Source organism: Narcine bancroftii, chromosome 1 (genome assembly GCF_036971445.1).
Source record: "Narcine bancroftii isolate sNarBan1 chromosome 1, sNarBan1.hap1, whole genome shotgun sequence".
Classification (NCBI taxonomy): Eukaryota; Metazoa; Chordata; class Chondrichthyes; order Torpediniformes; family Narcinidae; genus Narcine; species Narcine bancroftii.
In genome coordinates, this window is record NC_091469.1 from 385538612 (window position 1) to 385560667 (window position 22056).

At 45.2% G+C, this 22056-nt stretch overlaps 1 protein-coding gene across 2 annotated transcripts in view; it reads right to left on the minus strand.

Annotated features, from left to right (window-relative positions):
• The window catches only part of erp44 (endoplasmic reticulum protein 44), a 123949-nt gene that overhangs the window by 54000 nt on the left and 47893 nt on the right, over window positions 1-22056 (minus strand). For both annotated transcript variants that reach the window (XM_069913565.1, XM_069913566.1), the window contains exon 3: window positions 19305-19344. In XM_069913565.1, coding sequence (XP_069769666.1) covers window positions 19305-19344 — 40 coding nt within the window. The remainder of the gene's footprint in view (window positions 1-19304; window positions 19345-22056) is intronic.

Sequence of the window (22056 nt, forward strand, 5' to 3'; positions counted from 1 at the left end):
AACCATTGGAAAACAGTGGGAGGATTTACCTCTTTCCAATTTAATAGTATAGATCTTCTAGCCATTAGTGTAAGAAAAGCAATCATATGATCCGCAGGAAGAGATAAATAAGTCAAATCTATCATAGGTAATCCAAAAATTGCAGTAATGGGATGTGGTTGTAAATCAATATTCAAAACAGTAGATATAATGGAAAAAATTTCCTTCCAATAATTCTGTAAAGAGGGACAGGACCAAAACATATGTGTAAGGGAAGCTATTTCCAATTGACATTTATCACATATAGGATCGATATGAGAATAAAAGCGATGGAGTTTATCTTTAGACATATGAGCTCTATGAACAACTTTAAACTGTATTAGTGAATGTTTTGCACATAGAGAAGAAGAGTTTACCAGTCGCAGAATTTTATTCCAATTTTCATTAGAAATATGAAGGTTGAGTTCTCTTTCCCAATCATTTTTAAACTTTTCAAAAGTCCCAGAATTTATTTTTGTAATTATATTATATAATTTAGATATCACACCTTTTGGAGGGAATTTTGAATATAGTATATCCTCTAAAACAGTCGTAGTCTCCCGATTGGGAAAAGAGGGTAAAGTCGAAACTAAGAAACTCCTAATCTGCAAATATCGAGGTAAATCATATTTCATGGATAATTGCTCAAATGACATGAAAGAGTTATCCAAGAATAAATCCGAAAAGCATGTTATACCTTTAACTTTCCAGAGTAAATAAGCTTGATCAATTAGAGAGGGATGAAAAAGGAAATTTAGTACAATAGGAGTTTCCAAGATAAAATGACTTAGGCCAAAAAATCTCCGGAATTGAAACCATATACGTAGTGTATGTTTAGCCATTGGATTATCAATTTGTTTATATAATTTAGTAAGAGTAAAAGGGAGAGCAGCTCCCAAAATAGAGCTAATTGAAAAATTTTGTATCGGTTTAATTTCTAAATTTACCCAATGGGGGTTTAGAGATAATTCTGAATAATTCAACCAATACCTTAAGTAACTAATATTAATTGCCCAGTAATAAATTCTAAAGTTGGGTAATGCCAACCCTCCCTCTAGTTTAGATATCTGTAAATATTTTTTCCCCAATCTAGGATTCTTGTTTTGCCAGATATACGAGGACAATTTAGAATCGACCTTATCAAAAAAAGATTTAGGAACAAAAATAGGTATAGCTTGAAATATATATAAAAATTTAGGTAAGATCATCATCTTAATAGCATTAATTCGGCCTATCATGGATAGGGATAATGGTGACCAATTGGTAAGTAAACTGCCGATCAGGTCCAATAGAGGGAAAAAATTAGTCCTAAACAAATCTTTATGTTTTTTAGTAATCTTAATCCCTAAATATATAAAATGGTCTCTAGCTATTTTAAAAGGTAAACTATCATAAATAGGGACCCATCCATTAAAAGGGAATAATTCACTTTTATTTAAATTCAGTTTATATCCCGAAAAATTACTAAATTGGGCTAATAAAGATAAAACTGCAGGAATAGAATTTTCAGGATTGGAAATATATAACAATAAATCATCTGCATATAGTGATACTTTATGAATATCCCTGCAACGAATAATACCAGTAATATTGGGTGCTTCTCTGATAGCAATTGGCAAAGGTTCTAAAGCTAAGTTAAATAATAAAGGGCTAAGGGGGCACCCTTGCCTGGTGCCCCGAAATAATCGAAAATATGGCGATCTTTGGGTATTAGTAAAAATCGAGGCAACCGGGGAATTATAAAGAAGTTTAATCCAAGATATAAATATCAGACTAAAATTAAATTTTTCAAGAACTGTAAATAAATAAGGCCATTCTACTCTATCGAAGGCCTTCTCAGCATCTAGTGAAATAACACATTCTGAAGACTTATGTGAAGGAGTGTAAATAATATTCATCAATCTTCTAATATTAAAGGAGGAATAACGATTTTTAATGAATCCAGTCTGGTCTTCAGAGATAATATATGGTAATATCTTCTCTAGCCTTGTCGCTAGAATTTTAGAGAAGATCTTAGAATCAACATTCAACAAAGAAATAGGTCTATAAGAAGAACATTCGGTCGGGTCTTTATTTTTTTTCAAGATTAGAGAAATCGTAGCTCTGTAAAATGATTGTGGTAGTTTACCCAATGTGATAGATTCATCAAACATCTTAATCAGCCAGGGAGAGAGAGTAGAAGAAAAAGCTTTATAAAATTCCACAGAATATCCATCGGGACCTGGTGCTTTCCCCGAGTTCAGTGAGAAAATAGTATTATTGATCTCCGAATCTGTAATGGGTTTACTTAATTCTAAGTTATCTTGAGGTAATACTTTTGGGAATTTCAAATGTTCTAAAAAATTAAACATATTACTAAGGTCTTGAGGGGATTCTGTACTATATAAGGATGTATAAAAATTTTGGAAAGATTGATTTATCTCTTCCTGGTTAACAGTCAGTTCTCCATTCTGTTTGCGAATCTCCACAATTTGGCGTCTAGCTGAAATATTCTTCAGATGATTAGCCAACAGTTTACCCGATTTCTCACTATGCACATAAAAATCAGATTTAGATCTAATTAGCTGGTTTTCAATCGAAGATGTAAGTAACAAATTATATTCCATCTGCAGTTCAATTCTTTGTTTGTAAAGTTCTTCAGTAGGATCAGTCACATATTTCTTATCAATGTCTTTAATCTTCTCAACCAATAGATGAATCTTGTTTTTGATGCATTTTTTCAAAGCTACTGAGTAAGAAATAATTTGACCACGAATATAAGCCTTGAATGTATCCCACAATACTCCATAAGAAATTTCCGTAGTGTAATTTGTTGAAAAGAAAAAGTTAATTTGTTCTTTCATAAATTTAACAAAGTCTAAATCTTGCAATAATGTAACATCAAAACGCCAGTGCTTAATAGTAGAAACAGAGTCTTTGAATTTAAGAGAGAGTTGTAATGGAGAGTGATCCGAAATGGCTATAATATCATACTTACAAGCAGTTACAAGTGGAATAAAACGTGAATCAATAAAAAAGTGATCAATTCTCGATTATGAATGGTATACATGAGAAAAAAAGGAAAACACTTTATCTGTCGGGTGAAGAAATCTCCAAATATCAACAGCTCCAGAGTTAGTAAGGAAAGAGTTAATATATGTAGCCAATTTATTCGGTAGGAGCTGTGAAGGTTTTGACCTATCTAGCAGGGGATTCAGACAACAGTTAGAATCCCCACCCATTATTAAATGATATTCATTTAGATTGGGTAAAATAGTAAACAAAGATCTAAAAAACTCAGGGTGATCTACATTCAGGGCATAAACATTAACCATGACAACCTTAATATTGAATAATAACCCAGTAACCAATAAAAATCTGCCGTTAGGGTCTACAGTGATGTCATGTTGAACAAATGTAATAGAGGGATCAATAAAAATAGACACCTCGAGTCTTAGAGCATGAGTTGGCATGAAATTGTGGGCCTTTCCAAGATTTAAAAAAATGCAGATTATCCTCATTCCTCACATGAGTCTCCTGTAAAAAAATAATCTGTGCTTTCAGTCTCTGGAATACTTTAAAGACCTTCCTCCTTTTAAACATGTTGTTTAGACCATTAGCATTCCAAGAGACAAAATTAATGTTTTGATCCATTACTTAGGTCAACCCTCCAGTATATAAAGGGTTAACCAAAGCAGGGACCCATGCGCCCGGAAGAAGAATTAAGATATAAGGAAGGACCGGAAATGACGACGTGTCAGCCATATCTGTAGTTCTAAAAGAAAAATCAAGAAAAAACAAAAGAAAATGAAACATAAGAACCCCTGAAGGAAAAACAAAACCCACCCCCCACCCACAAAGCCCCCCATCTGACCAGAGAGTGATCAGAGAAAAAAGAAGAGATAGTACTAAACCTACCCCCATGTCTTCAGACAGCAGCTCCTAATATTAAGATAAGATCCACCACCTAAACTTATAAAAAGGATAACTCAAGCTAAAATCAAATACTAAATATTGAAAGAAAAATATTTAAAAAGAAATAAAATAAAAATCGTAATTGTGTAGTACCTACTGATAAAACAAAGTCATAAAGAGTTAAATCATTTTAAAATTAGTTTATGAAGAAAGACAAAGAGAAAATGGCGAATGTAAAAAAAACCATGAAAAGTTTTAATAAACAAAAGATAAAAAATCACCATTTTCAGTAATTCAGAAATAAACTAGTAAAGAATATAATCATATTATTAGTATAGATTAATATAAAATTAAACATACACTTATATATTTAAAAAAAAATTTCTCACAGAGGAGAAAGAAAATATATAAAAATGTGTTAAAGATGAACAGGATAATTAGAGCTATAATGATCTATTACTTTTCGAATGGTCAGAAATCAGAATCTGACTATTAACCTGAAAAAGACCAATATCTACCGCATTTTTTAATCGGTCACTCGGGCTGAGAGGTCGCGCTAGACGGGAAATTAGCCGACAGGTAGTTCCGTGCTGCAGACACGGAGTCAAATATTTGACGAGCTTGGTTCTCCGGAGAAATCCTGAGCCTCGCAGGATACAGGAGCGCAGGTTTCAGTTTCTTCTCAAAACATTCGGACATCAGATCTTTAAACAGTCTTCGAGCGCGTACTACTTCCGGACTAAAATCTTCATAGGCTCTTAGACTAAAGCCACGAACAGTCACATTTCCAAGTCTTCTGGCTGTACGAATCAATCTATCCTTTGTACTCACGTAATGCATACGGACCATCACTACTCTGGGTTTGGAAGCTTCAGCATTTCGGTTCCAGATACGATGTACTCTATCAAGTAGCGGTGGATCAGCAGGGAATTTGGATGGGTATGCTTCTTTTAAAAGCTCGGCAAAAAACGTCAGGAGATCTCCTTTCTCAATGCCTTCAGGAATTCCAACCAAACGAATATTTTGTCTTCTGGAACGGTTCTCTGAATCAATGCTTTTCAGCTGGAGTGCTTCTAGTTGTTTAATTGCTTTGGAAAGTTTCTGTTCGACCTCAGTCAGTCTAATCTCTTTTTGTTGAACTTCAGTTTGAAGAGCTGCAATTAAGGTATGTTGTTTTTTGGTTTCAGCTTCTGAGGCAATTAAAGCTGTACGAAGTTCAGCTAGGTCTTTTTTGCGACAAACATCTTTGAATTCATCACGAAAGAATTTTAAAAAGTCAGTGAAGGTCATCTCACTTAGTTTAATGTCTGGTTCTTTCTTCTCTCGGCCGTTACCTTCTTCTGCCCGGGTTTTAGCTCGTGTAGCTTTTCCTTCAGTCATTTCTTCAAAATTTTCAGACTCAAGTATAATTAGAGAAATAATACAGATCTTTCTGACTTCTGTGAAGTTAGTTCAAAGGTGGATACAGGTTAAAAATAGTATATTTTATGGAGCAAAAACCAAAACGTGTTCACTCCATGAGCGCCACCTGGAGACTCCTACATACAGTTCCAACAAAGTAATTAACACTAATCAAGTTATTGAAGTTTCAAAAACTTTAAGGATACACCATACGAGAACCCCTTTGAAGTTACAAAAAAGCTGTCACATAGAATTGGAATGTGCCCCAATAATTTCTAACTCAGATAGTAACATTTTCACTATTTAGATTGTAAAATTGTTAAAAAAATAATTTCACTATCATGTCAGCCTCTTGGAAAAAATAAATCAGGAGTCTCATGAATCTGTAGAAACTAACAGAAAGTGACTCAGCCTTGTATTTAAACATACAAGCATTTACAATCAAGAACTCCTAAAGCCACAAAAAGCATTTATTTTTAATTATGCTATGGATAGGATCCATGCATCTTAACCATATTCTGAATTCTTGGGTCATTGGGGTATTCTGAGAATGTTCTAATCAACCAAATATCCTATTTTGCTGATGAACTATTAGCCAATTTCACAAATTAAAAAAAATTCTCCAACAGAATAGACCATAGAACATCACGGCACAGAAAAGGGCCCTTCAAGTCTGTGCAATCCTTTTTCTGCTTTATCCCACTGCAACCAGTCCATAGCCCTCCTTACCTTTTCCATCCATGTACCTGTTCAAATTCCTCTTAAATGTTAAAAGGTTAAAAAGGACCCAAAAGCTTAATTCCCTTTCTCCACAGATGCTAGGCCTGAACTGCTGAGTATTTTCAACATTTTATGTGTTATTACACTTTTTGTTTTCAGACAAACTTCACATCATCCACACTTACAGTTTAATTTGACATTCTGGGCTAGTCCGACCTGCTTACACCCCTCAAAGGTCCTCCCATCCAGATATCTGCTACATGACTTTTGAATGTCAAAATTATACCTGCTTCTACAGTTTCCTCTGGCAGCTCATTTCAGGGATGAACTACATGGAGGTTTTTTTTGGGGGGGAGGGGGGAAAGAAGGGAAAAAAATTAAAAACACTCCCCAGGTCCACTTTAAATCTCTCCCCTCTCTGTCTTCTTTAATTCTATTTGTTGAAGATATTTTCAAAAGTCTGTAATGAAAGTCAAGGTGAATAAACAAGGAAGCTTTTCCCTACAAACTGCCCAGTTTGAGTTTCTCTGACTATTTGTTTTGCCCTCCTCCTCTATCAGTAAAACTGCTTACAGTCCTTTGTGATTTCACTAGTTCCAACATTATCTTTTCCCTTTACATTTACCTAACATTTTTTGCACTTTATGATTTACATTTTTTTTAAGCTTTTTTTTTTATATTGCCCTCCCAATAATTTTACACAACTATTATTTCTATATTCTCATCATTTAAAAATTTTTCCATCATACTGAGTGGTAGTTTGTGCAATGTTGCTACAGCACGAATAATCAGGACGAAGGTTTGAATTTGGTGCCAACTGCAAGTTTGTACATTCAATTTAAATTTAATTTACTTTTTATTGCAAGCAGATGACAACACATTTTCCATCTGAAAATCTGTTTGCCCATTTGCCAATATCACTTTTTAATCTAAAGCTTCCATCTCCATGCTTGCTTTCCCACCCCTGTGGGTTCCTAAACTATCATCACAGTTCAGTTCTCATACTTGTAGGCCCAGCACTGATCCATTCTGAACAGCACCAGTACAGGTGCAGTAATGCTTGTACCTCTTTAATCTGGCGACAATGGGACCTGGCCATTGCCAGACCACAGAAAATGCAGGAAAACAGAAATTGACCCACAAGGGAATGCTTATTAGCACTAACACCTCTTGGATGACATCCTGAAGAGCTAAAATACAATCCTGTTATTATATTCTCCTGTATACCAAAACTCACCTGCAGTGTAAACAGATTTTGGTGCATTAGCACTGCTAACACCAGCGCCCTGGTGGCAGATCCACAAACTAACAGTGGCAGATTAAAAATGTGCCCGATCACAGGAGTTGCCGGACCACAGAGAACTGAACTAGAGATACAACTTGTACTGCCAATTTAAGTAAATTCTCGCCCATCTCCAGTCTCCTGGCACTCAGCCGGTTTTTTAAAAAAAAAATCAGGTCAACTGATTTCAGATCCTACATCTTCAACCAGATAACAGATCTCAAATATCTTCTAAAAGTTAATATAAATAATATTTACAGAGATTCAAGTTCATTATTTTCTCAAACACTTCAAAAATCCAGTCAGGATTTTTGAAATATATAGCTATTTTTGAAGGATTATCATTTGCAATCTTACATTCATCCACTTCTTTTGAAACCTTCTTCTGGGGGTTTTCCTTTAGTTAGTGACTTCATTTATTTCTTTGTTGTGAGTGATACCAATTGTTCTATAAGATGGCTTTAGGATATCAAGATTAAAAGTGCAGAAATGAACCATGATAATTGATGCAGCTCTCAAATGAGGGGAGGCTTGAATTTTTGAGAAATTATAGGTTGTACAAGGAGACTTTGGCAAACTATAGGGGAGGTTCAATGCTGCTTCTTCCCACAGATGTAGTCAAGATAAAGGACAAAGCTGTGGTGGTATGCCATTAGGCAGGTGAACCTGCCCTGTTTGTCATGCCAAAATGGCGCCGTCGGGGTTTTCCTCCCGACCTCGGCACGGGGCTCAGAAGCCCGCACTTGGGGACCCACGTGACACCCGGATGACGTCGGGGGCTCCCCCCGTGGTTCTTAGCCAGGTCCAGGCTGGAAGTATAAGACCAGACAGGCAGCCTGCAATAAATCAATTTTTGCTCACTGAACTCAACCCATATGGTTGTGCGATCCTTCAGTTAGCGTAGCCACCGCTACAATTGGTGACCCCAAAAGGTTCAAACACCTTTGAACCCAACATGAATGACCCTTCGATCAACGATATAACCTTCAAGCTTCCTGACTTCTGGGTTCAGGAGCCAGAGACCTGGTTCAGCCACCCAGAGCCTCAATTTCACCTCCGCCAGATTTCATCAGATTCGACCAAGTTTTACCATGTGGTCACCACCCTGGACCAGGCCAATGACAAACAAGTGCTGCACCTCGTTCAGCACCCACCAGGGTGCTCACTGGCTCCCTCGCCCTCTCCAGGCGCCAGCATGCCGCTTGGATGCTGCGCCTCGACACTTTGGGGGACAGAACTCCAATTGAGTTGATGGATGAGATGCTCGCGTTCATGGGCGATCACACCAACTGCCCACTCTTCGAGCGCATCTTCCTCAACCATCTGCCTAAAGACATATGGCTGTTACTGTCCCAGGAGAGCTTCATCGACTCTAGGAAGGTCGATCAAAAAGCTCAGGAGCTATGGCTTGAACATTCCCAGAGGGCTCAGCAGTCCAGCAGATTACAAGTCACAGGCATGATTACACCAAGCCCTCCTCTCGCGCTGCAGTGGAACACCTGGCACCTGCAGGGGCCTCAATGAGCAGAGCCAGAAGCAAGTCATCCACTTCAGGCCTCTGCTTCTTCCACCAGCGCTGGGGAGCCAAAGCTTGGAAGTGTCGTCAGCCCTGCTCGTTCCAGGGAAATGAGCAAGCCAGCCGCTGTTAATGGCTGTGGCGGCTGACCAAGAACACAGCCTTCTCTACCTGCGGGATTCAGTCAGCGGCCGACGCTTCCTCATCGACACTGGGGCCCAGATCAGTGTCATCCCAGCTACAGCCAATGAGTCCCAGAACCGGCCTTGAGGACCTCCCCTCCGTGCAGCCAATTCGACGGAGATCCGAACATATGGAGACAAGACCATCCACTTCCAGATCGGCCAGTGGAAGTTCTCGTGGAGGTTTACAGTTTCATCCCTTCCAAATCCCATCCTGGGTGTCGACTTCCTCCTCGCCCACGGACTCCTGGTCGACATTCGAGGTAGTGACTGGTAGATGCCCGCACTTCCCAATCCGTTCGCCTCAACACCTCCCGCACAGCAGCCACAGATGGCCACGGTCAGCAGGCCCAAGGACAAGTTTAAGCATATACTGGACGAGTTCACATCCCTCCTCAAGCCGCAGTTCTCCGCTGCCCCACCATGCCATGTGGTGTTTCATTCCATCCCCACGCCATGCGGTTTCATTCCATCCCCATGCCAAGGCATGCCGGCTCCCAACTGATAAGCTCCAGATAGCGAAGGAAGAATTCTTGCATCTGCGGAGCTGGGGGTCATTCGACGCTCTGACAGTCCTTGGGCCTCACCACTCCACCTGGTCCAAAAAGTCTCCAGCAGCTGGCACCCCTGTTGAGATTATCGACAGCATAACGATGCGACAGTACCTGACCGCTACCAGATCCCTCACATCCAGGACTTTACGGCCAACCTGCATGGCGCGAGGGTATTCTCCAAGGTTGACCTGGTGTGCGGGTATCACCAAATCCCGGTGCACCACGAAGACATACCCAAAACAGCTATCATCACCCCCTTTGGCTTGTTCGAGTTCCTACGCATACCATTCAGGCTCAAGAACGCCGCCCAGACCTTCCAGTGCCTTATGGAAACAGTGGACCGGGATTTGAATTTTGTATTCATTTAACTGGACGACATCCTTGTCGCCAGCAGAGACTGGGCACAACACAAGTCTCACCTGAGCACCATCTTCTCCCAACTGGCTGACTTCGGTCTAACGATCAATCCGGCCAAGTGCCGTATTGGGAAAGAGTCCATGCAGTTCCTGGGCCATACCATCTCGGCCAAAGGAGCCACAACTGCTGCTATGAAGGTCGCTGCAATCAGGGAGTTCCCACGCCCAGACAACCTCAAGGGGCTACAGGAGTTCATGGGTATGGTCAATTTCTATAACCGCTTAATTCCAGGCGCTGCACGCATCACGCAGCCACTCTTCGCGGCCAAAGACAAGACACTTGCATGGACTCCAGAGGCCAGGAGGGCATGAGAAGCCACGAAAAATGCCCTCGCAAAGGCAACCCTGCTCGTCCACCCACGCACCGACCTGCATATGATGCTCTACGTTAGGGGTGTCAAACTCAAATTCACAGAGGGCCAAAATTAAAAACTTGGACTAAGTTGAGGGCCGAACTAAATATTTATTGAAAATTTTCAACAACATCTGCATGTTTTCTCTTCTTTCAACATGTGTAATGTTAAACTTTTTCTTATTAAAATAAATGTTTAATAATAGTTTTGGATAAACTCTTTCCAAAAGCATTAACAAATGAGAAATAAAATATTCAATAAATAATATTTCTCTATAGAGGATTTGTCAAATGTTGCTAGTGTGCTGTCGAATAGTAAAATCTGAGGGCTATTGAGAATGTGGGAGAATAACATGATTCCTGAAACAATCAAATGGGTGACTGATTGTGGGCATGAACTCTAGCAGGGTTATTTGCCATGCCCTTTTTCCATTGGTACAGATATCCTTTGATTTGCACACTTTTCAAGTTTTATGCCTAATGAGCTTGTATCCAGGTGCAGGACCATTTTAAACCAGGAATATATTTATCACTGTGACATGAAACTATTGGAAGATCGTTTTATCCTGAGAATAAAGTTCATAATACTTACTCAGGCCTGTGTGCGGGAGGGCGGGGTTTGCGGGCGATTGGGTTGGACAATGACAGTGCGGGGGCATCGGCTCTCGCTGCAGGGCGGCATCTCGGCGGATAAGCGGCCCCGTCACCGTGAGTCGCGGGTCGGCCTGCGGCAGAGAGGGGGAGTGGGCAACGGTCCTGGCGAGGTCAGGCCCGAGGCCTCCGGTTCCGGGCGCTGGGAAGCGGCCTTGGCTTCCCTTGACACCGGCCAGGCCGCGCTGCGGTGGGGGGGCGGGCGGGGGACACAACAGTGTGGGGGCATCGGCTCTCGCTGCAGGGCTGTATCTCGGCGGATCAGCGGCCCCGTCACCGTGAGTCGCGGGTCGGCCTGTGGCAGGGAGGGGGAGTGGGCAACAGTCCTGGCGAGGTCAAGCCCGAGACCTCTGGTTCCGGGCACTGGGAAGCGGCCTTGGCTTCCCCTGACACCGGCCAGGCCCCAAAACCAGAGTCCATGGTGAGACCCTGCAACGTAAACAGAGGAGGTGGGGGCGATTAGCGGGCTGACGCCAATGCATTCTGGGATTTGTTGTATTACTGTGCATGCGCTATACTGGCGCGGCGGCCAGCGGGCCACCTCTAATACATTTTTGAAATGATCTTGCGGGCCAAATATAATTATATCGCGGGCCAAATTTGGCCCGCGGGCCAGAGTTTGACATGTGTGCTCTACGTCAATGCCTCAGCCATCGGTGCCATCCTGGATCAGCAGGTGAATGGACAGTGGAAACCACTGGCATTCTTTAGCCGACTTCTTTGCCTGCCAGAGCGCTAGTATCGCGCTTTCGATTGTGAGTTTCTGGGCATCTACCTGGCAGTGCGTCATTTCCGCGATTACTTGGAGGGGAGGCTCACCATTTTTACCGGCCACAAACCCCTTACTCAGGTGCACGCTATGGCAAGAGATCCCTGGTCAGCCGCCAACAGTGTCACCTCTCCTTCATGTCAGAGTTCACCACCGACATTCGGCACAAGGCGAGGAAAGACAACGTGGACGCTGAGGCACTCTCACGACCGGCCATTTGCACACTGACACCCGGCTTCGACTTTGACCAGCTCACCCGGGACCAGAAGTCCGACGAGGAAATGCGAGCCTTTAGGACTGCCATCATGGGCCTGCGGTTCCAGGACATCCTGACTCCTCACGGTGAAGACACCATCCTGTGCAATGTCTCCATGGGCACCCTGCGACCAGTGGTTCCCCAGCAGTGGCGCAGGCAAGTCTTCCACCATATCCATGTCCTTTCCCACCCTTCCATCAGGTCCACGGTGCGTATGGTGGCAGAACGTTTCGTCTGGCACGGGCTTTGGAAGCAGATTGCGGACTGGGCCAGAACCTGTGCCCATTGCCAGCTTTCCAAGGTACACAGGTACACCAGAGTGCCCGTACAAGATTTCGAACACATCTAGGAATTGTTCAGCCACATACATGTGGACATCGTCGGACCCTTACCAGTTTCCCAAGGTAACCGTTATCTTTTCTCAGTGGTAGACTGGACCACTCATTGTCCCAAGGGGATCCCGTTGTCAGATGCCTCCACGGACTCCTGCTCCTGAGCACTTTTGAACAGTTGGGTTGCCTGATTCGGCGTCCCGAACCACCTCACTAGTGACTGGGGCGCCCAGTTCACCTCTGCGCTCTGGGCACAGCTCGCCAACAGACTGGGGATCGAGCTACATCACACCATGGCCTATCACCCACAGGCCAATGGGATAGTCAAGCGATTGCACTGCCACCTTAAGTTGGCACTTAATGCCCGCCTCACCGGCCCCGACTGGGTTGAAGAGCTACCTTGGGTGCTGCTCCTGGGCATCCGCTCGACACCCAAAGAAGACCTACAGACATCATCAGCCGAGCTAGTCTATAGTGCCCTGCTAGCCCTACCCAGTGAGTTCGTCAACGCACCTCACAACCCCCAGAAGTCACTGCACGGTCTACTTCCCCGCCTCCGGGCCCTGTTGGACTCCTTCACACTTCCACCGCCACACAGACATGGTACACGGGCCTCTTGCGTCCCCAGCGAGCTGTACTCCACAGAGTAAGTTTTTAATCAGGCGGGGCCCATCCACAGCACTTCTACAAAGATCATACAAAGACCGTACAGAGTCGTCCAGCATTCAGGATCCACTTTCACACTGGACATCGGTGGTAAGAGGGAACGGTTTACGGTTTACAGCCCACCTCGACCCCACCGAACCAGTAGTTGTGGCCCAACCCAAGAAGCAAGGCCGGCCGGCAAAAAAGAACATTGGCGCCAGTTCTGGGGGGGCTGTGTGGCGGTACACCATTAGGCAGGCAAACTGGCCTCACTTGTAACGCAAGTGGCGAGGCAGCTGGCCAAAATGGTGCCGTCGGGAGTTTCCTCCCAACTTCTGCACCAGGCTCAGTCGCCCGCGCTTGGGGACCCACATGACACCCTGGTGACGTTGGCGCCCCCCAGCGTGGTTCTCAGCCAGGTCCGGGTTGGGAGTATAAGACCAGCCAGGCAGCCTGCAATAAATCAGTTTTTGCTCACTGAACTCAACCCGTCTGGTTGTGCGATCCTTCAGTTAGCAGTGTAGCCGCCGCTACAAAGCATTATCAAGTACTTTTGAGTTGAGTTTTTTAGTTTGAGCTGAGTTTATTAGTTTGAGCAAATATTACCAATTTGCTCAATGCCTTTTTTTTTTAAAACTTGTATCCTCATGGGATGAGAGGATCATGGGCCGAAACAGATAACTAAACATGAAAACAAATTCACTTTCATGGTGCAAGGACTTTTTCAGCCAAGTTTTTTTAAAAAAGTCCTCTTTAGCCACTGTTCAGAATCTTACCATTTAACCTTTAAAGCAGTCTTTAAAAAAAACTACTGCTTGCCAGATATCACTAATCCCTAATAAAATGTGTATAGAAAATAAATCCCCCGTAAAAAAATATGGTTTTCCCTGATCAGCTTCTCATGATAGAAATGTAACAAAAGATTCTATGAAACAATCATTCTGTTGTAGCGGCAGCTACACTGCTCCCGAAGGAACACACACAACCAGACGGGTTGAGCTCAGTGAACAGACTAGTCTATTGCAGGCTGCTGGACTGCACTTATAATTCCAGCCCAGACCTGGCTGAGAACCGTGCTGGAGGGCGCTGATGTCACCCGGGTATCATGTGGTCCCCCACCGTGGGCTTCTGAGCCCCGTGCTGGGAGGAAGGAAAAACCCCCGACGGCGCCATTTTGGCCGGCTGCTCCACCGCGTGGCTTACAAGAGGTGCCATTTCGCCTGCCTAGTGGTGAGCCGCCACACAGCCCCCCTAGAACTAGCGCCAATGTCCTTTTTCGCCAGGTGGCCACGCTTCTTGGGCTGGGCTACGACCACGGACTCGGTGGTATCGAGGTGCGCTGGCTTCAGCCTGTCCACGGTAAACAGCTCCCGCCTGCCGCCAATGTCCAGAACGCTGTACAACCCTATATGGCCCCTCGTACGGTCGGTGCAGAGGTGCCACGGTCAGGCCCCGCCGAACGAAAATGTACTCCGCGGAAAGCAGTTTGCTGGGAACGTGAGATGGGCGGGTGCCATGCCTGGGCGGTGGTGGGGGTTCGAATGAGTCCAAGCGTGCCCTGAGGTGAGGAAGTAGTTGGTGCAGCGACCGCTGGGGATTATGAGGTGCGTTGACGATCTCACCAGGTAGTGCCAGCGGCGCACTGTAGACCAACTCAGCTGATGATGCCTGCAGATCTTCCTTGGGAGTGGAGCGGATGCCCAGAAGCACCCAAGGTAGTTCGTCGGGACTGGTGAGGCAGGCCATGAGTGCCGACTTAAGGTTGCGGTGCAGATATTCAACCAGTCAATTGGCCTGCAGATGGTAGGCCGTGGTGCGGTGTAGCTGGATCCCCAACCTGTTGGCGAGCTGTGCCCAGAGCGCAGATGTGAACTGGGCACCCCAATCACTGGTGAGGTGACCCGGGACGCCAAACCAGGTGACCCAACCATGCAACAGTGCTCAGGAGGAGTCGGTGGAGGTGTCTGGCATCGGGATCGTCTCGGGCCAGTGAGTGGTGGAGTCCACCATCGTAGACAGGTAACTGTTGCCCCGGGAAACGAGTAAGGGCCCGACGATGTCCTCGTGAATGTGGCTGAACAGTTCCCGGACATGCTCAAACTCCTGTATGGGCACCCTGGTGTGCCTGTGCACCTTGGATGTCTGGCAATGGGTGCATGTTCTGGCCAAGCCCACGATCTGTTTCTGCAGCCCATGCCATATGAACTGTTCTGCCACCATCTGGACCGTGGACCTGATGGACGGATGTGAAAGGTCGTGGATATAATGGAAGACCTGCCTGCGCCACTGCTGTGGAACCACTGGTGGCGGGGTGCCCATGAAGATATCGCATGCTGCCTTCGCTGTTCGGAGTTGGAAGATCTCGGAACCGCAGGCCCGTGATGGCGGTCTTGAAGGCCCTCGTCTCCTCATCAGACTTCTGGACCGGGCGTGCTGGTCGAATTCTAGGCCAGGCGTCAGCGCGCAGATGGCCGGTCGCTAGAGTGCATCGGCAACCACATTGTCCTTCCCCGCCTTGTGCCTAATGTTGGTGGTAAATTCCGACACAAAGGAGAGATGATGCTACTGGCAGGCTGACCAGGGATCCTTTGCCATCGCGAAAAATAGCGGAAATGCCGCACCACCGGGTACATGCCCATTAACTCGCGGTCGAAGTCACTATACTTGCATTCCGGTGGGTGGAGAAGGCGGCTGAAGATACCAGCGGCTTCCAATGTCCATTCACCTGCTGCTCCAGGACGGAACCGACAGGTGTGGCAAAGGCATCGACAGAGAGTGCCATATGCAGGTTGGTGTGCAGGTGGGCGAGCATGGTGGCCTTCGCGAGGGCGTCCTTGGTGGCTTTGAATGAGGTACAGGCTTCTGGGTTCCAAGCGAGTGTTTTGTACTTGGCTGCGAGGAGGGCGAATAGCAGCTGCATGATGTGCGCAGCTCCCAGGATGAAGCGGTTGTAAAGGTTGACCATACCTGCGAACTTTTGCAGCCCCTTGAGGCTGTCTGGGCGTGGGAACTCCCTGATAGCGGTGACCTTCGCAGCGGCAGGCATGGCTCCTTCAGCCGTGATGGTATGGCCCAGAAACTGCATGGACCCTTTCCCAAACAGGCAATTGGCCGGATGGTAAGATCGAAGTCAGCCAGCCAGGAGAAAAGGGCACGTGGGTGGGCCTTGTGTTGCGCCCAGTCCTTGCTGGTGACGAGGATGTCGTCCAAATAAATAAAGACGAAATCCAAGACCCTGCCCACAGAGTTCATGAGGCGCTGGAAGGTCTGAGCGGCGTTCTTGATCCCGAACGGCATGCGCAGGAATTTGAACAAGCCAAAGGGGGTGATGATGGCCGTCTTGGGTATGTCCTCAGAGTGCACCGGGATCTGGTGATATCTACACACCAGGTCCACCTTGGAGAACACCCTCGTACCGTGCAGGTTGGCCCTAAAGTCTTGAATGTGAGGGATGGGGCAATGGTCAGGAACTGTTGCCTCGTTGAGCTGTCAATAGTCTCCGCAGTGACATCAGCTGCCGGAGGCTTTCAGGACCAGGTGGAGCGGTGAGGCCCACGCCTGTCAGACCACCGAATGATCCCCAGTTCCAACAGATGCGAAAACTCCTCCTTCTCCATCTGGAGCTTGTCAGGCGGGAGAAGGCGTGTCTTGGCGTGAACTGGTGGGCACTGGGTGGGGATGTGGTGGAACACCCCATGGCTTCGCGAGGCAACAGAGAACTGTGGCTTGAGGAGTGTCGAGAACTTGTCCAGGATTCGCTGGAACTCTTCTCTGGGCATGCTGATAGTGGCTATCTGCGGTTGCTCCGAGCGGGAGGCGTCGAGGCGAACGGCCTGGAAGGTACGGGCATCCACCAGGCACCTACCTCAAATGTCCACCTGAAGCCCGTGTGCGAGGAGGAAATCTGCACCCAGGATTGAGGTCGGAAGGGACGAGACGGTGAACCTCCATGCGAAATTTTGTTGGCCGATCTGGAAGTGGACTGTTGTCTCCATATATCAGGATTTCTGTTGCGTTGGCCGCACGGAGGGAAGGTCCACGAGGTCAGTTTCTGGACTCGATGGCCGTGGCCAGGATGACGCTGATCTGGCTCGTGTCAATGAGGAACCGCTGGTCACTGACAAGAGTCTTGCAGGTAGAGGAGGCTGTGTCCTTGGCCAGCTGCTGCAGCCATTAACAGCGGCTGGCCGGTTCGTTTCCCTGGAACGAGCAGGGCCGATGACACTTCTGAGCCTTGGCTCCCCAGCGCTGCTGGTAGAAGTAGAGGCCTGGAGCGGATGCTGTGGCCTTGGTTATGCTCTTGGGGGCCCCTGAAGGGGCCGGAAGCTCTACCATAGCGCTAGGGGCAAGCTTGATGTGGTCGTGCCCGTGTCTCATGACCTGCTGGACCACTGAGCCCTCCGGAAATCGTGCGAGCTATAGCTCTTGGGCCTTTTAGGTGACCTTCCTCAGGTCGGTGAAGCTCTCCTGGCCCAGCCGTGGCCTGATTTCCCCAGGCACATGGTCGAGGAAAATGCGCTCAAAGAGTGGGCAGTTGGTGTGATCACCCATAAGCACGAGCATCTCGAACATCAGCTCCATTGTGGACCTGTACCCCAGGGCGTCGAGGTCCAGCATCCGAGCGGCACGCCAGTGCCTGGATAGTCTGAGGGATCCATGAAGCACTCGCTTGATGGTCTCGTATTTGTCTTCAGCGGGTGGGTGCTGAACGAGGTGCAGCACGCATCTGGCGGTGGCCTGGTCCAGGGCAATGACCACATGGTAGAATTTGGTAGTGTTGGACGAAATCTGGCAGAGGTGAAACTGAGCCTCCTCGTGGCTGAACCAGGTCTCCGGCTCCTGAACCCAGAATTCAGGCAGTTTCATGGCTTTAGCGCTGATCCCAGGCTCGCTCATGATGGGTTCAAAGACGTTTGAACCAGTCGGAGTCACCAATTGTAGCGGCAGCTACACTGCTCCTGCAATAATACACTCAACCAGACGGGTTGAGCTCAGTGAGCAGACTAGTCTATTGCAGGATGCTGGACTGTACTTCTACTCCCAGCCCGGACCTGGCTGAGAACCGCGCTGGAGGGCACTGAAGTCACCCGGGTTTCACATGGTCCCCCAGCATGGGCTTCTGAGCCTCGTGCTGAGAGGAAGGGAAAACCCCCGACGGCGCCATTTTGGCCAGCTGCCCCGCTGTGTGGCCTACAAGCGGGGCCGGTTCACCTGCCTAGTGGTGTGCCGCCACACTGTATTTACATGAATCTTCAAATACATTTTAAAATTAAAATATTACACCCAATGCTGCCATGAAATCTCAACTGTACAACTTTAGATCTCCATGGTGCTCAGCAACAGCACACTCTCACGCTAGCAGATACCCCCAAATCTGAGCAAAACACATTCGTAAAATATTTAGGGATAGAGTGCACTGAGATTCTTAAACCAGAAGCCCAATGAAGAGCAAGAAATTCTCCTCAAGCATCAGCTAGTCTCTTTCTTATCAAGAACTGTACAATGCACAAATTTGACAATATGGTAACCACAATACAAAAGATAACTCCTAGCATTTGAGTGCCTTTCACCAATATGAAGTCACGGAAAAATATTTTTCTTTCTTTTAACTTCAAAGTGTATTTTCTTTCCAAACGTTTCCACACTGATTAAAGGTTATTTAGCTCTAGTTCAATCTGGCAGAAATTTTAAATCTTAACATTTTACTTTTCACGACGACCTCCCCCTTTCTCCCTCCTCCCCCAACCGATCCCTCAACCTTGATCGACATTTCTTAATCCATTTACAATTCTACTTCCCATTCTCCCTCTTATTGTCGCAACCTTTGAGAAGCTTCTCCGCAGTTTTACATTTTCATCATCAGCCCTCTGCTAGTTTTTGTTATGTGCTACCATTTAAGGAAACCAAGTGAGCAAATACAAAAAATGCCATGGAAAATTTTAAAAAGGAATGCATTTCATATCGTAAATTGGCTAAAATAGTCACCTATTTAACAGTGAAACAAATACCCGTTTTTCACTGTGAGCAATTTATCTGTTGCATTTCCTATGTTATAATAGAAATTAAGATCAATTTTCAAAGTCTTTCATGGAACCATGTATTAAAATGCACTCAATTTCTACTCACAGATAAACAGCAATTTAAGCCCATTTAATCTGTTCAATTCTCATTTAATTTAAATTTCCTGTATTACATGCAAGGAAACCACTACAAGGTCTGCAAAAGTTGCAAGAGAAGGCCTATTCCCAGGTCAACAAGTTGATTTGAAGTTACCCAAAAGCAAATATTAAAAAATGTTTTTATATGTTTCACTTACCAATCTGCATAAAAATTGACTAAAGCAACATCTGCATTGCCTGGGGGAATAAAAGGGAAATTACAAGTTAATTTCTGCACGTTTGTTTTAAAATTTCATCAGTTAAATTCAAAGATATTGCTGCAAATACAATCAGCAATTATGCAAATAATTGTAAACAATGCAGAACATGAAATATTCAATTTATTCACAACTTGCATGCTACTTGTGTCCAAAATAATTCTGCGTGGAATCCACAAAGCTCATCCACTTGGTGTCATAATGCATCATCAAATCTGAAAGGGAGATTTGATAGATTCACTCAAGTTGCTTTAAACTAAGGGTGGCTGACCAGTTTTAGGCCAGCTTTTGAGCCCTCTGTCTGGCGCCAACTCAAGCCAGATGTTAATTTGTCCTCCATTGGGGTGTAGGCCTTACAGCCCAAATGGAGGTAAAATTAAGGGGCAGAAAGGGCACTTACCAATGCAGCATCCTGGGGTCTTATAGGCCATGTGCTGCCATGTTTTTTTCCCCCGCATTATTGTTGTTTACTCATTCAAGCCCCTCTCCCTTGATAAAGGGTGGGCTTGTGGTTGTAGGTCTGCAGCGCCGTGAGACATGGTGGAACAGGTGCATGAGCCTGCTGTGTGATGTGCCTTGATTGACATCAGGCTGGGCCAATGGGGATATGGCAATGGTCTGCGGACAGGGAGAAATCGCAAATATTTAAGGTGAAGGGGAGGTGCTGAGCAGCACCAATGAGTGAGTAAAGGAGATACCGTGTCCTGCGTTCATCATCTGGGGTCCGCAGCACCTGGAGCGGAACCTGTGCCCAGGATGGATGCCTGCTGCTGCCGATGGGTGCCCAGAGGGGGTGTCCAGTGCTGCCAATAGATGCCTGGAGTGGGTACCTGCTGGTTTCTGTGCTTCGTTTCCCCCACCCCCCCAAAGTGAGGAAGTTTCTGATGTTGACCCTGTATGTTCTCCATTTTGGAAAGATGGTAATAGCTTCCCTATTTAAACTAGTCTGGAAGGAGGCAAGAATCCAAGATGGAATGAGAGGGCAAAAAAGTTAAGGAGACTGAGAAAGGTAAGAAAGTATTAAAGCAGAACAGGATGAGAAGGACAAGAGTTGAGAAATACCATGTAAACTGTATTGTACTTATTCTATGCAAGAAACCAGACAGGGAAACTTAGGACGTGGATAGGTACAGAACAAGAGGATGTTGTGTAGTCATAATGAAGACATGGTTGAGGTTAAAGGGATAAAATCAGGACTGACAGCACATTGTTCTAAGGTACAGGTGTGAAAGGAACAGTGGGAAACAGGTCAGCAGGGGTGGGTTGTAATATTAGTTAAAGTTGGTAACAGTCTAGAGAGAATATTGATGCACAACTATCAAGCGAAGTAATGTGGATCAAAATGAGAAACCACAAAGGAATAGTCACTTTGATGGGTGTATACTATAGGCCACCAAACAGTTACCAAGAGCTGGAAAATCAAGCTCGCAGAGAGATTGGTGATGTCTATACACAAATCAAAGCTGTGTTGGAAGCAAATTCAATTTCCCCATACCTGCAAATGCTGAAGCATTATGGAATTGGATGGGATTTAACATTAAATGTTTCAAGAGAACTTTTGCCAGCAATGTGGATAGCCCTACTAGGGATCAGCAACATTGGCCTTTATATTGGGAATAAAGCTGGTCAGGTAACTGAGTTATCAGTAGGGGAACACTGGGACCAGTGACCATAATGTCATTAGATTTAAGATAGTTATGGAAAAGGATGTCATTGGTCCTCAAATTTAAATCCAAAATTGGGGAAAAGGCCAATTTTGACGAGAGGGAGAAGTTAGCAATAGTTTACTGGATGCAAATGTTAGAATAAAGGCATGACTGCCAAATGAGAAGCAGTTGAAAGAGAAAGGTCCAGGATGCACACATTCTCCCAGTAATGGTAAAGGGTAGTAAAGGAAAAATTAAAGACAAGAGATAGATGCACAGATTAGGAAGGAAAATGGGGCATCTATCAGAGAGGCATGTAGGCTGAAGGGAATTGTTACAATAAATGGAGAAGCATAGTGAAGAGGGAAATAAAGGAGGTCTAAAAGAGGATAAGAGATGACTTTGGCAGACAATGCAAGGGATAATCCAAAAAGATTTTAAGTACACAACAACAAGAGGATCACAAGGAAAGAACAGATCCCCAAAAATGATCAGGAGGGGTATTCATTGATCACATCATTAGGGCAGCACGGTTGACATAGTAGTTGGCACACAGCCTTTACAGCGCCAGCTATTGGGATTCAAATCCTGTGATGTAACGAGTTTGCACATTCTCCCTATGTCTGTATGGGTTTTCTCCAGGGGCTCCGGTTTCCTCCCACTATTCGAAACGCACCAGGGGTCTAGGTTAATTGGGTGTAAATTGGTCTGCACAGACTTGTAGGCCGAAATGGCCTGTTACAATGCTGCATGTCTAAATTTAAAAATAATTTATTTAGTAACCCTCAATATAAAAGTGGTTCAAATGATCACCAAAACCATGGCAAAAATTTGATTAAATTAGAAAATCATGGAATTTGAAAGCCATTTCATTCTCAACAATCATTTGCATCATAGTTACGACCCAACAGATTTATAAAAGGGAGATGATGAAAAAGGTTGCTAAAATACCTCAACTATACAAAAAACGGGAGTGCCAAACAGGCCATGTAAGAATGCAATTTTGGCATGTTAAAGAATCCTCAAATATACAGCAAAGAATATTC